At 38.2% G+C, this 13,068-nt stretch overlaps 1 protein-coding gene across 1 annotated transcript in view; it reads left to right on the top strand.

Annotated features, from left to right (window-relative positions):
- The window catches only part of LOC118330273 (cytosolic carboxypeptidase 1-like), a 30,399-nt gene that overhangs the window by 16,211 nt on the left and 1,120 nt on the right, over window positions 1-13,068 (top strand). Inside the window, exon 2 of the mRNA XM_035664758.1 lies at window positions 4,826-4,899. Within this exon, the coding sequence (XP_035520651.1) occupies window positions 4,826-4,899 (74 nt within the window). The remainder of the gene's footprint in view (window positions 1-4,825; window positions 4,900-13,068) is intronic.

Genomic DNA, 13,068 nt, shown 5'->3' with positions numbered 1-13,068 from the left:
GAATAGCGCACGATGCTGATGCAAAAGAGGTTAATTTAGGTAACTAAATAAGTGGTGATACAAAGTACTATCCATTTATGGATTTGGCATGGATAGTTAAATCATTTTTTTTTTTCTAACTTTTGGTCTGCTGGTGCTATTTTATGCATTTGCCACCGATTGTTGGTGGCGAGGTTTAGGGCTGTGCGTGTTTTGTGCTGGCATATTATTTTAAACAAATACAGTTTAATACTACAGGTAACAGAATTCTGGGGGCATCGTTAAGCGAACTATTGTCATTTGCAACTTTTGTGTTTCGCCATCTTAAATGCTGTTTAATTTGGGAAGCTGCAAGCTTGAGCAGGAAATGTTTGCATTTGCAGTAACTTTTAATGGCTCAGTTTTCTTTAGGTATTTCAGTAGCAGCATGCCCTCTTTATGCTAATACTTCAATATTTAAATTTTGCAAATGCATTTTATCAGTGGCCATGCTGCCTGTCTCTGTCATACGAATACAACACAAACGAGTTTTAGAGTGGGATGTGGAAAATGTTTGGCGCATCTCAAAAGATTTCTGTTGATAGGTCCGCTAATTTAACAAGGCCATATACTGTAGTCAGCCATACCAATACACCTCCAGTTTCCCACTGAGACCATTTTTAAGCATTTGGATGAGAAACCTTTCTGGGGAAGAATGGCATTACATTCAACATGTAGAGCTAAATGAGGACATTCAGATAGGTCTATGTAAAGCTAGTAGGATACAGTTCTTACCATATGTTTTTGTTTTGGTGCGGGATGCGGTCCCTCACAGTCGGGGGGCCTATTGGAGGTAAGATACTTGGCCACTTACCAAATAAAGACTTAATTTTAAGAAAGATTTTTGCCATCAATGTATTTTTCCCTACTTTGGTTTATCTGTCTCTGGGCAGAATGCAGGGGATGGATGGGAGGAGCACCTTAAATATTCCTCAATTGTCCTTGGATGAACTTCTGTCTGGCTGGGTAAGCCAAAGGTTCAAGCTCTCAACCATGTAACGTGCATTAAACAGTAATTATGGTAATATGTTAGGACCCAGAAATTAATATTTGCTATTCTTTGGATGGGCATATGCCAGCTGGGCAGGCCTCTTCTATTTCAGACTCCATGGCATGCCGCAGTCTGAATTTAGGTTCTTAATGTCCTGTAAAGGAGGACATTCATGGGGCTTTTGATGGTAACACACTTCTGGGCTCTTTTCAAAATTGCGCAAAATGCACCATTTTTTTTTGTATAAAGGGTATGTAAGGCGGATAAAATTGTATTCAGAAAATTGTTTAAAAGGGGATTGGGTCCCCCAATTTAAACTTAATTGATGGTACTAAAGCTGACTGAGGTACTGTTTTATCTGACTAATTTAGAACCAAAACCCAAGGAATATTCAATTTACATTTTTTTGGTTCAGTTGTTTGATGAGTTGAAAGAAAATTTAATTAAATCACATTTGACCATGTGTAACAGAGAATTGTTGGTATTTTCTCTTGAAAAATGAATTGGGAATGAAATTAACTGGACAATTAAAATGTTATTGTTGAAAATAAACAGGATGAGTAACATTTCAGAACAATCAGGTTTCAGTTTAAAAATTTTTTTTATTATTTATTATATGTAATAAATGGATTACTTTAATGGTTCGAGTATATATAACCTGTATTTTCATTTATGTGTAGTGTGTGTAGTGTGTGTGGTGGCTTCTTTCATTGTGTTTCTCCTTTAGCTCTGATGTTTTTTCACACATTGCAGACTTCCTGGGGGGCCAGGCGTTCTGTCCACATAGGTGAACCATAGTCGGGCTCCCTGGGAAGGCGGGCTTGGAGAAAAACCTTTGATGTTTAAGTAATACACGGTTGCCATTGGCACACGCAACCCAAATTTCAAACAAAACACCCCACTCACTTGCTTGATTTTTAATTAGACCCTTCCTAATTGAAAAGCGAAGGGGCAAAGGCTTGTATCGGCATTGATCTCGTAATCAGTGACCACTGTCAATAGGTGCCCCATACAAGCTGTTTGGGCCACATGTTTTGATTTTAGATTTCCATGTTCGTTCAGTGATATGAATTGAAAATTAGCATGGGTTATTTTAAGATCACTTGCACGTTGATTTGTCTTTGAAGCGAGCAGGGGGGGCATGAAAATGAGCCAAGATATGTTAGATGAAAGCCAAACTTATATCTCTTGGGTTCCTCATCAGCAAATGAGAAATGATGGTGTGATGACAGCAGCAGGCCTAATGACAGACCGTAAACATGGTTGAGATGGTAAACAGTGTAGTGAAAAGGGGACAGTTCACCAAAGGAAGGATGTCAGTGCGTGAGGCTCCCAGCTCATTTTCTGAAGAAGCTAATAACTGAACTGAAGCCTCCAGCTAAGCCTAAAGAAATAAATCACTGGGGACTATTTTCATATGAATTAAATTGGTCTGATTGTACTTTGGCTCGTCTAACATTGTTTAGATCACTGTTATTGACTTGGTTTTTCTTATTGAATATGATTTTTTGAAGTTTTAAGTAGAATAGATTTATATTTTGAGTGTTAAATAAATAGATTTTATACCTTTGAGTGTCAAGTAAAAATAGATTTTATACCGTTTGAATGATAGTATAGCTAGATTTTATATAAGCACACAGTGATGTTAATGAAGGCATTATGTTTTAAGTCATGATAGGCCAGCAAATACTGTTAATGAAGTGGTAAGCACGCATGGTCTTAGTAAAGTTTGATGTAAGGTGTAGTGAATATAGGAAAATGTGTAGATGAAAAATGAGGCACCTGATTATAGCGCCAAGATGTATGGTGATGTAATGTTTTTATTTCTTCTCTTATAGAAGTCTAATAAACGTTTTTAAGAAATACAAGTAACAGAACATGCTGTGAATAATGGTGTAGACATTACTTAAAACATAGTGCTCACAACATAATATCCAAGCTCTTTGTGTGATTACATGATTTCTAACCTATAACATGCACTAACCTACAATAATATTCCAAGCTTTATACTACAGTAGTTATGGACGGTTTGGGGACTTTTATCTTTGTGATTACAACAATAGAGTGCTGCAAGGATAACATATTTTTTTTCGTAGGCCAATTGTGAAAAATTGTTGATTGTTGAGTCTCAGTCAGTCTTTGCCGACCCATCGGTCTGTATTTGATGGCCTGGGAACATGAACACAACCTTGCTCCAAGCCACTTTGTTTGTTTCCCATTGACCATAATCCAGAGTGTTGGTTTTTGAATGCCTGGGAATGAGACATAAACAATTAACTATCTTTCTCCAGAATGACTGACCCCACCTTTAACATGTGAACAAGTGCTCTTCTGCTAACAAGGATATCCAGATTTGGGTTAGAAGGTTATTTCAAAAGCCAAAACTTGTAGTTTGCAGTGCATGGACAGATAGGTACAACTTAAAAACAGGTCTTGTTCAATGAGCAAACACATTGGTAAAAAACAATCCCAAAAAATATAATGCAGCTTGTCCAGTTCACTATCATACGGTGGTAATACTCTTTTGCATCAAAAAAGCTGTGACAGTTTAAGTGAGAGTTTAACAGTAACTGAAAAGGTGAAAGTAATCACAATCATCATGTTATTTCAATAAAATATAGTTATCTGCTCTGCTCATTTTGATTGCTCTGAATTTCTCTAATGTTGTTCATGGTTGATAATGAAATTGCTACACAAGACAGTAGTTTCCAAATTGGGGCACAACAGAAGAAGAGTTATGTGAACCATTGATCAGTTGCCTTTTTTCACAAAGGTCCACATTTTTAGTTTTTGCTGAAACTGTTAGACAAGTGCTGACTCAACTTCATTATCATTTTGAATTCTGTGCTGCTGTTGAAATATATTTTCATACAGATAGGTGTTTAAGCCTTGCAAACAAGTTTTTTTTTATAATTGTGTAAGGTTAGTTTACTGGCTTCAGAGGTTTCCCCCTGTGCTATGTTCAACATTGCAGAAATCACTGAATTCTTGTTTTTTTTTTTTGTGTAAGAGTTAACTGAATTAGTTAACTAATTGGGCTAATTTAACGTTGTTTTTTTAATAAGTCATCAAAACCCCTTATTGATTAAAGTCTATGACTGTATATAGATTGAATCCTGCAGCTGCCCAGTTGGCCTTGTCAAGGCCTTTTTATAGTGGCAGCCTTCTCAACACCACAGCACAAATGTTTTCTGGAGCGCTTTATCCTGGAGGGATAGGATTACACATGCACAGGCATGTGCGTGAGACAAAACAACACACATTAAACCACCCATAAGTATGTTCATGTATCTAACAGTATTTTACAACATGAGCAAAGCCCCTAGCAAAACAGTTGCTTGTAAAAAAGGAAGACCATGAACAATGGAGTTTTGTAAATTTAATGTCTGGTAAGATGGTATACAAAAGACACTCTCAGGAAGACATACAAACACACACTGTCCATACTGAATACACATGCCTTCAGCAGTTCCACACACACACACACACACAAACACGCCCTCCCTCCCTGGACCTGGTGGGTATTCCCAGTCAAGTTAAGTCAGTGTTGCTACGCTATCTCCTTAGGCACAGCAATACTGCATGTGCACGTCTGTGTTGGTGTGAGAGGAGAGACAGATGCTGTGTGCACGGTGGTGAGGACGCACTTTGAATTTCCTCGGTCTGCCTCCTTCTGATTGACAATCTCCATCTGACCATCTTTTTTTCTATTTGTCCGTCTGCCTGATGATTTGTCTGTATGTCTGTTAAACCGTTTGTTCACCTTTCTGTCTGCCTGTTTATTTGTCTGTCTGACCAACTGGTTGACTGACACAGAGCGACATCGACGAAGTATGACAGCCTCCCCAAACTCCTCTGGCGGCTTAGAGGTCCTCCTTTCCACTCTGCAGGTAGGGATCCACAGTGCAGGTGTGTTACTTGTATTAAGTATTGTTCATGCTATTTTATATACAGTGTCACAAAACTAACTACATGGCTGTTAAGTTTTTAGGGCTTTCTCTATAATCGTTTTTTACAGAGTGATATAGTATTGCACACATTCGGAATAACTGATGTGAGTCATACGAGCCAGCATAGGCGTATAATAAGTGATGAGACCATAGACACCAGAATTAGTCATGTATCTCCAGTAGATTTTGGGATCTGTTGGGATCTGTTGCTCCATGACATTTCAGAGAACAGTCTGTTCTCTGACCTCTAGCATTATCAAGTATTAAAATACCCTTCTCAAGTAGAAGAAGTTAAAATACTACTACTCTGAATAACAGTACTTCCATACAGTTACTGTGAAAGGACTGTGACATCCTAAATTTAGATTTCATTATGAAGATGCCCTACTAACCAATTCATTAATGCTCTTCAACTTGTCCAAGGAGTCCATCTTTTCTTTTCTTTTTTTACAAGAAAAGATTTCTCACAGACTTACTCATGTTGGGCATGAGGCTGTCTGACTTATAAAATTCTTCTGATATGACCATGACAGAAGATGCAGCTGTAATTCTTGCCTTTCTAAAAGTGATGCAGTGCATGTTCTGAGATACGTCTCACAGAGATTGTTTAATTAAACCTTACTGTGCCAGAGTTTGTTAAACAGAATTATCTGGCAACTTGTCATTGGAAACTTTTTGGAAAAGGGTAGGCACTTTCAAAAAACTACTTGGCTTGGGATTCGTTACCAATTTTGAAAGGAAGTCTAAAATGTTGATATACTGTCTGTCTAACGTAGCTCCTTACGTAAGTTTCCTAATCTTTGTGTTACTTTCCCTCATAGTCTGCATAAATCTGCATAGCTTGTGACTTTATGGTGACTCTCAGTTTTCCCGGTTGGGTTTAGCATTGCAAAGACAGGAGAGGTTGACCTACGTGTACACAGTTTGATTGACATCAAACACAGCCCTGTGATGACAGCTCTGCCTGCTTTCTTCACAGCCACTTAATAAAAAACAGATTTTAGAAAAGCATGCAGTGATTTGACTTTTGAAAACTAGAGCCAATTAAAAAAACATTTCCTAAATCACCCATATTGCATTGTTATGATAATTGTTATATCATATTGACCAAACACAATGCGAAATAAAACAGTTGTAAAACAGTTACCTTTTGAACAAATTTTTTTTCAAATGTTCCAAATGCATTTTTTAACATTTTGTCAATAGGTCCAATAAGCTCTTAAGTTAAATAAAAAAGGGTGATAAACAATGTTAGCGTCATATTGCTAACCATTTCTTCTATTTTAAGAATTAACCTAACTACATATATGAGTAGGTGGATAGCAGCAACCCATAGCCTACGATACATGTTGTCATAGTAGTTCATGTTTACTAGCGTTTCCATATATGAAACACAAACTTGCTGACCAGAAGCTGATATTAAATCCTTTTCCTGTGAGTTTAACTCAGCACTAATCTTTGCCAAGGTCATGGCAGAGGGAAATTACATTAACACCAGCTTCCAAGATTGTATTTAATGAAGGCCAGGACTGTCATATTGTGGCAATAAACCCACACTGTAAAATTAAATTAGTTATCATTACTTAAAAAAAGCATGCAAACCGATTGCACTTAAAAAAACAAGTAAAGAGAACTAGGTATTTTAAGTTGTACTAACTAGTGCTTCCTTCGTAGAGTACACTTATAAATGAGTTTAAGCAACTAAAACAATCAAGTAGAGTGTACTTGATAACTTACTTTAGATGTACTCTCAACTAAGTAAAAACTACTTATAATTACTATTTTAAATCTACTAAATCATTGCATGTGAAATTTACTCTGTGTTTAGTCAATATAACACACTTATCTCAATTGGACCAACTTAGCATTTCTAAGTTATATTTACTTGAACAGCAATCTGACGTACTTGCTAAAACCATGCAAACCGATTGCATTGGAAAAAAAGCAAGTAAGTGCCTCAAATAGCTATACAGGAATGAAAAACAGGTTCCAATTTCCTAAAATAATCTGAATAACAATTAAACATAACAAATCAAGGTCATAACACAGTTGAAAGTTCAATTATATCAATTGTTTTTTTATTTTTCAACTTTTTATTTTTTAAAGATTGCCTTTAATGACATCCAAACATAGCTGTAATATCAATAATACACTAAACACAGCTTAAAAACTGTAATAACTAACAGTTTATAGACCACCCTGGTTAAAGAACCAACATGCTGACAAGTGCACTTTTGTATGCCTGAATAATGTTACTCAAAAAGTCACGTTAAATTAAAACGTAGTGGAGTATAAGTAGCTATACGTATATATTACTTATTGATATAAAATAAAAAAAACATGCCGACAAGTTTAAAGTGGCTTCAATGAGTGCAAAAACCTGAGAGGGTAATGACTGGCAATGGATCTCACATATGTGTGAATGAATATACGTACATCTACAGCCTCCAGTAACTTAGTGATGAACCCAAGGGCTGACAATTTGAGTGGAGTGAACAATAAAAAACAACTGAATTCACTCATGAACAAGTGAGATTTGCCAAATGTCACCACTCGTACAACTCAACAAGAGAGAAGACTTTGCAGTTTTGGTGGGAGTTTGTTCTCTCCCAAGCCAAGCATCACTCTTTGAATGAAGCCGAAAGTGTTTTTCGTGGCTTTAGGGTAGTCCAAATGTAAAGCATATGACAGTCCAAACAGCCTTGGGTAGGTTCTGGAGATCATCTATTACAATATCTCCCTTAACAATGATGGCGGTAGACAGTGGGTGAAGGTTGGAGCTGATTTGGAGTGAGTTGCACATCAGTCAGCACGCCGACAGATACTTGTGCCCAGGTCTCATCATTGTCACAATCCTGTGATGAAACCAAACAAAAACATTACAACAGGGAAATGTTGTAAATTGTCAATTGGAAATTGTCACCATTTCATCTGTCCTGCCAACACTGCCTTCCAGCCTTGTGCATTAAAGGAATACTCAGACGATTTGGAAGGTTAACCCTTTCTCATATCATTCGTTCATAGTGAGACGACATGATCAACTATCTTTTTGTGTCTGTACGTCCAGTGGACTGGCCTTTCAGCTCTTAACATCGCGGCTTAGCTCAGCGCAAACAATGGCAGTGGACAGAGACAGTGGCATACCTCTGTAAATGGTGAAACAAAATATTCAACTGGCCATCACGGATGGGTCTTTCAGCGCTACGTTGCGATGCAACAGGCTGGCACAGGCCAGCCAATGGACTATATCAAATCTGAAAACATTTTAAGAGTTTTTTTTAGGCATTTCTGCTTTATTTAATAGTGACAGTAGAGAGAAGAAAAGCGGGGGGAAGAAGAGAAGGAAACATGCACCAAAGCCTCCCTTCCAAATCAAACCCCAGATGCTGGTGGTTTGGACTCAGCCCTTGATTGTGAAACATCTCACCAGGTTGAACTACCAGAAAACCAAATGCATCTGCATTTAAAACATAATACTTTTTTTCCCTTTTCTAAATCTTAGAGTCAAATAGGCAAGGTCGGGAGGGTTCTGGAAGCTCACTCTGGTAAAGCCATCGTATCAACATACTGGGGCTGTGGCTCAGAGGCAGAAGCGGGTTGTCCCCAATCAGAAAGGTTGGTTGTTCGAATCCCCAGCTCCTCCCTGCCACGTGTCGAAGTATCTGAGCAAGATACTGACCTCCCAAATTGGCTCTGATGAGCAATACATATGGAAGTTGCTCCCGATGCACAGCATTTGTGTGAATGTGTATGAATGAGTTAGTTTCTGTTCGATGGACTTTGCCATCACTGAGTGAACGTGTGTGTGGCACGTAGTGTAAAAGCGCTTTGAGTGGTCGGAAGACTAGAAAGGTGCTATACAAGTACAGGTCCATTTACCATTTACCATTGATGAATACATGCAATTATGTTATACATATTAATGATTATTACCTTGACAAAAATTAAACAAATGGTAGCCTTTTGTGCCCGCTTCTTAGTTCAAGTTTCACCTGTGTGGTATAATATTCCAGTAAAGAGAATAACACCAGTCCCAATGGTGCTGCAGAGACCTGCCTCCTGGATATATAAACAGCCATCCAAGTATGTTTGAAAACTGCCAAGTTTTTAGCAATCTATCTGAGACAACACCACCATCTTCACACTCAATCTCCCCTGGTTCTTCCCCTCCCATCCTTGTTTGTTCGGCTCTTTCACACATGCACACTTCGTAGGGAAAGAGAGAGATAGAGATAGAAAGGAACAACAGTAACGTTAGAAGGCGTAAACGTAGACTGTAGAGTTTTTTACAAGCCAGAGCAGTTGGAAAGGCTTTAGATACAGTTAGTCCACTAACTGTACTATTTTAACTGAAAAAATGAATAAATATGTGCACAACATATTTACAACAATTAACATATTATTACAAAGCTGACACTTTTGTTGCCAATTGTTGATATCTTAGGTAACAGACACACTGTTCCCCCTTTTCTCGTGACTGATTAGGATGAAGTTCACATGACATAAAATGTAAATATTGCAAATCCTAAGCTACTTTCTTCTTTACTAGGTCTGTCTGACTCTGTTCTTCATAATGTCATCATACTGTGTATACGTCTTAGACTATACTATAGATACCTCAGCAGTCGGCAGCTTTTATGAGGGTTTAAATACCCACAAACCTATACGCAGACAAGTGTGATTGGGGCCATGCAACGTCACAACTAAGCAAAATACCACGCAAATGTCTTTTCAGACCCATACAAACGAGGTTAGAAGGAGACATGTAAAATGACTTCAAAGCGCTGGCGGTTTGGAAGGCATCAGGTTAATTGGCAAGTTGCTTTGAGAGCATGAGAGAGAAAGAACAGAGAGAGGACTGTGTGTGTTGTGTGTGTTTGAGAGATGGCCAAAAAGAACCAAGAAAGAAGGTTGACAGACAGCTCATCTTTTCCCATTAGTCTCTAACCAATGGCAAACCTTTGCATCACTTCTTGCATCCAAGTTGTGGGTTCCTCTTTTGGCAGGCTTGACACATCTCATTGCTGTTCTCTTGTCATTCTATCGATAAAATAATAACCCTGAATACTTACAGTGGTTTACCGTTGAGGTAACGAACAAGCCCACCTCATTACCACAGCAACTGTGGCTATACAGCTCATTACAGACTGCTCCATGAGCTTGTTAACAGAATAATACGTCACTACAGTTCTCTGTGGACAATGCAGCACTCCAACAAGGTGGCCTGGAGAATTTTAATGGACATGACAATGTCCACTCACTCATTCACCCCATATGCTTTTAACTATTATATAACCTGAGGGCAGCATGTACGCAGCTGCACAACACTGCTGTGTGCAACTGTGGTCACACAGTGAGTGTGTGAGGGAAAACTGGAGGAGATAAGACAGGGATGACGCTGGGTTCCTGTGTATCTTGCTGAGGGAAGTGTAGACCAATTACTAAGAGCAAATATTGACTATACTATCCTTGCCTTTGCACACCCATCCTCTGCCTTCCACCCTTTCCCACCATCTACCATGCCTGTGTCACCTAAGACCCTATTTAGACTGATAAATCATGAAGGGTAAAGCATTTTTCAGGTATTAGTCGCATACTTTTTTAATTAGCATTTATATTTTCTGTTTGTGCTACTTCCAAGAAGTTTTGTTGGTTCACTCTGGGTGAAATTCTTCCCTTCCATCCCCATTTTAGCTCAGATGCTGTAGCTGGTACTGTATATAGAGTGCACCTCTCTTACCTCAATTATAATTTGAAATAAAAATTAACTCCCAGCATAAACACAAGTCTAATTTCCCAGTGGTTTTGAATAATACTGAAATCTTATTTGGAATATTGTTTGGAATTATAAAGGCAAAATAATAATGCAATTTTTCCTTGTTGAGTCATATGTGGCATGCAACATCTGCTGTGCTACTATTATATACAGAAAATAAAGGTACTAATGAAAGCCAACAGCTTTCATATTTACATAAAGTTTTTAAAAAAGCCTCTTCAGACATGTTTTAAGACACAAAAATACTGCACTGAATAATAATTTTCTACTTCACTGAAAAGTCAATTCACAGTATATGTGTACTGCAGGTTTCAGTGTTCCACATCACACTTCTGTAAGCTGCATATTGAATGTTTGCCTTCCAAATTAGTGATAATGTCAGAAAATCCTGCTTGTTCATGCGTACGTTAAATTCAGATTTAAGATGAGCACAGCAAAACTTCCACCCTTCAGCAGCTGAATGTGAAAACGGCCACCTAATATTAAACTCTGCACATACATACAAGCTAAACAGATAAGGTCAAACATCCAAGAGAACACATTTTTAAAAGCACCCTGTGTCGTTTTTGCATTTGCACAAGCAAGCACGAAGTACACAGTCCTGCTTCCTGCTATTCTGTTGCTCAAACGTTGGTGGTGGTAACATGCAAAGAAACATCATGTTCCTGCAAAGGCAAGGGAGGAGAAGACTGGAAGCTAGTAAGCAATGATGTAAACAATGCAGGATTTCAAATACTTAAAAAATTGGTTTACAAATGCATTCAACATATTAATCAGCTGAATATCACTGAATGTCAGAAATAATTTTGTTGACAAGATAGATTCTCAGGGCACCTTTAGCCAAGCAGGCATTTCTGGGTTAAAGCAAGAAGGAAAAAAATCAAGCTCATCCCATATTCAAATAAAATCATGAAATTAAAATGTTGGGGATGAGTCTGACTCTTGATGTCTAAGAATCTCCTGAGTAAAAGATTTTCTTTAAAGGTGATTACTTTTTGCATAATTGGAATTGGAAAGGAGAACGTGTACCCACAATCTCTTAAAAGGGTTGTCAATTAATCAATATCTTTGACCACTGTTGCCCATTTTAACAAGCAAAAATCAAGTCAATGCATAAATGGCAAGCTTCCAACTGTCATTCCAAGATTTTCCATGGGTACACCTCATACATAATGATTCTGGAAATGTCAGTCTGGAGACCTCAGTGCACCCAAAGCAATACTCTGAAAATGCACGCAAGGCAGCCTACGGTCCAGCCACCCACATCTGCAACTGTCTCCCAGGTCTTATGAATATTTTCATACCAAATGTCAGCATGACGCCCCGACACTGGACAGATAATTTGGTAATAAAATCTATATTACTCTCAACAGAGCCTACTGAAAATTCAATAAACCTTAAAGCATATATATGGCCTCTCCTGTAAGACCCTTTTGACTGTGTCTGGATGAAGCTGCTAAAACACTCAACAGCCAGACAGAGAAAAGGACTGTATGGTGGGCGATGGGAACCAAAAAAAGATGCTGAGAGGAGTTAACACAACAGTATGTAGAAAAAACACAAAAAGACTGTCAGCTCCAGAAAAGGAGAGATTAAGATGAGTGAAATGGAACAAGTATGGAAGAAAAAGGTATAGGGGTAATAAAACAGAAACAGAGGTGGACAGTAACATCATTTTCTGCCCTCAGATTCCCAGTAATAGCCGCCTTAAGCAAGTTCTATTCCCTGTGCTCTGCGCATGAAAGGTCAGTGATATAAATCTATATCTGAGATGACTATTGGCATGGCTGTTACTGCTTTAACCCCATCTTCTTCAGCGGGCTTAGATATCTGACCTGCATTGATTAGTCCTAGGTTAAAGGTTCAGTCTTGGATTGAAACAGCACCAGAAAAATTGATTGGGTTGGTTTGGTATACTTTGTAAGCTACAGTCAGCGGAAAAGTAATACTAAGGCTTATGGGAGAAGTTCCACAATAAATTGTTTACAGAGGGGAGTTGTAGCTCTCCAGAGGAAAAAGAAAATCAACCATCCTTTAATGTAAGATTTTTGTCCTCAATAATACACCATACTGTGCAAAACAGCCTCCAGTAAAGTATGTGAAATTCTGCTGGAAGCTGAAAAAGAGCAAGTCAAGTTACATTACACCCTGATAATGGCAGTACAAACATGGACGGCAAAGTCTGCTTGTGTTGGAGGATAAGGAAGGAGTGAATCAATGTGGCTAGCTCTGAATAAAAGCACGCCTTTTCAGGTTCAAGGATAGAAACTTATTTTTCAATTACGTGCAACTCTTAATGGGCTGGCTATACAAGCATTCTCTGAGGCGCAGCA

The sequence above is a fragment of the Morone saxatilis genome, unplaced genomic scaffold (assembly GCF_004916995.1).
Source record: "Morone saxatilis isolate NCDOM2014 unplaced genomic scaffold, NCSU_SB_2.0 Contig2, whole genome shotgun sequence".
Classification (NCBI taxonomy): domain Eukaryota; kingdom Metazoa; phylum Chordata; class Actinopteri; family Moronidae; genus Morone; species Morone saxatilis.
Note: the sequence above shows the minus strand (reverse complement) of the source record. Positions and strands in the feature narration are given on the sequence as shown.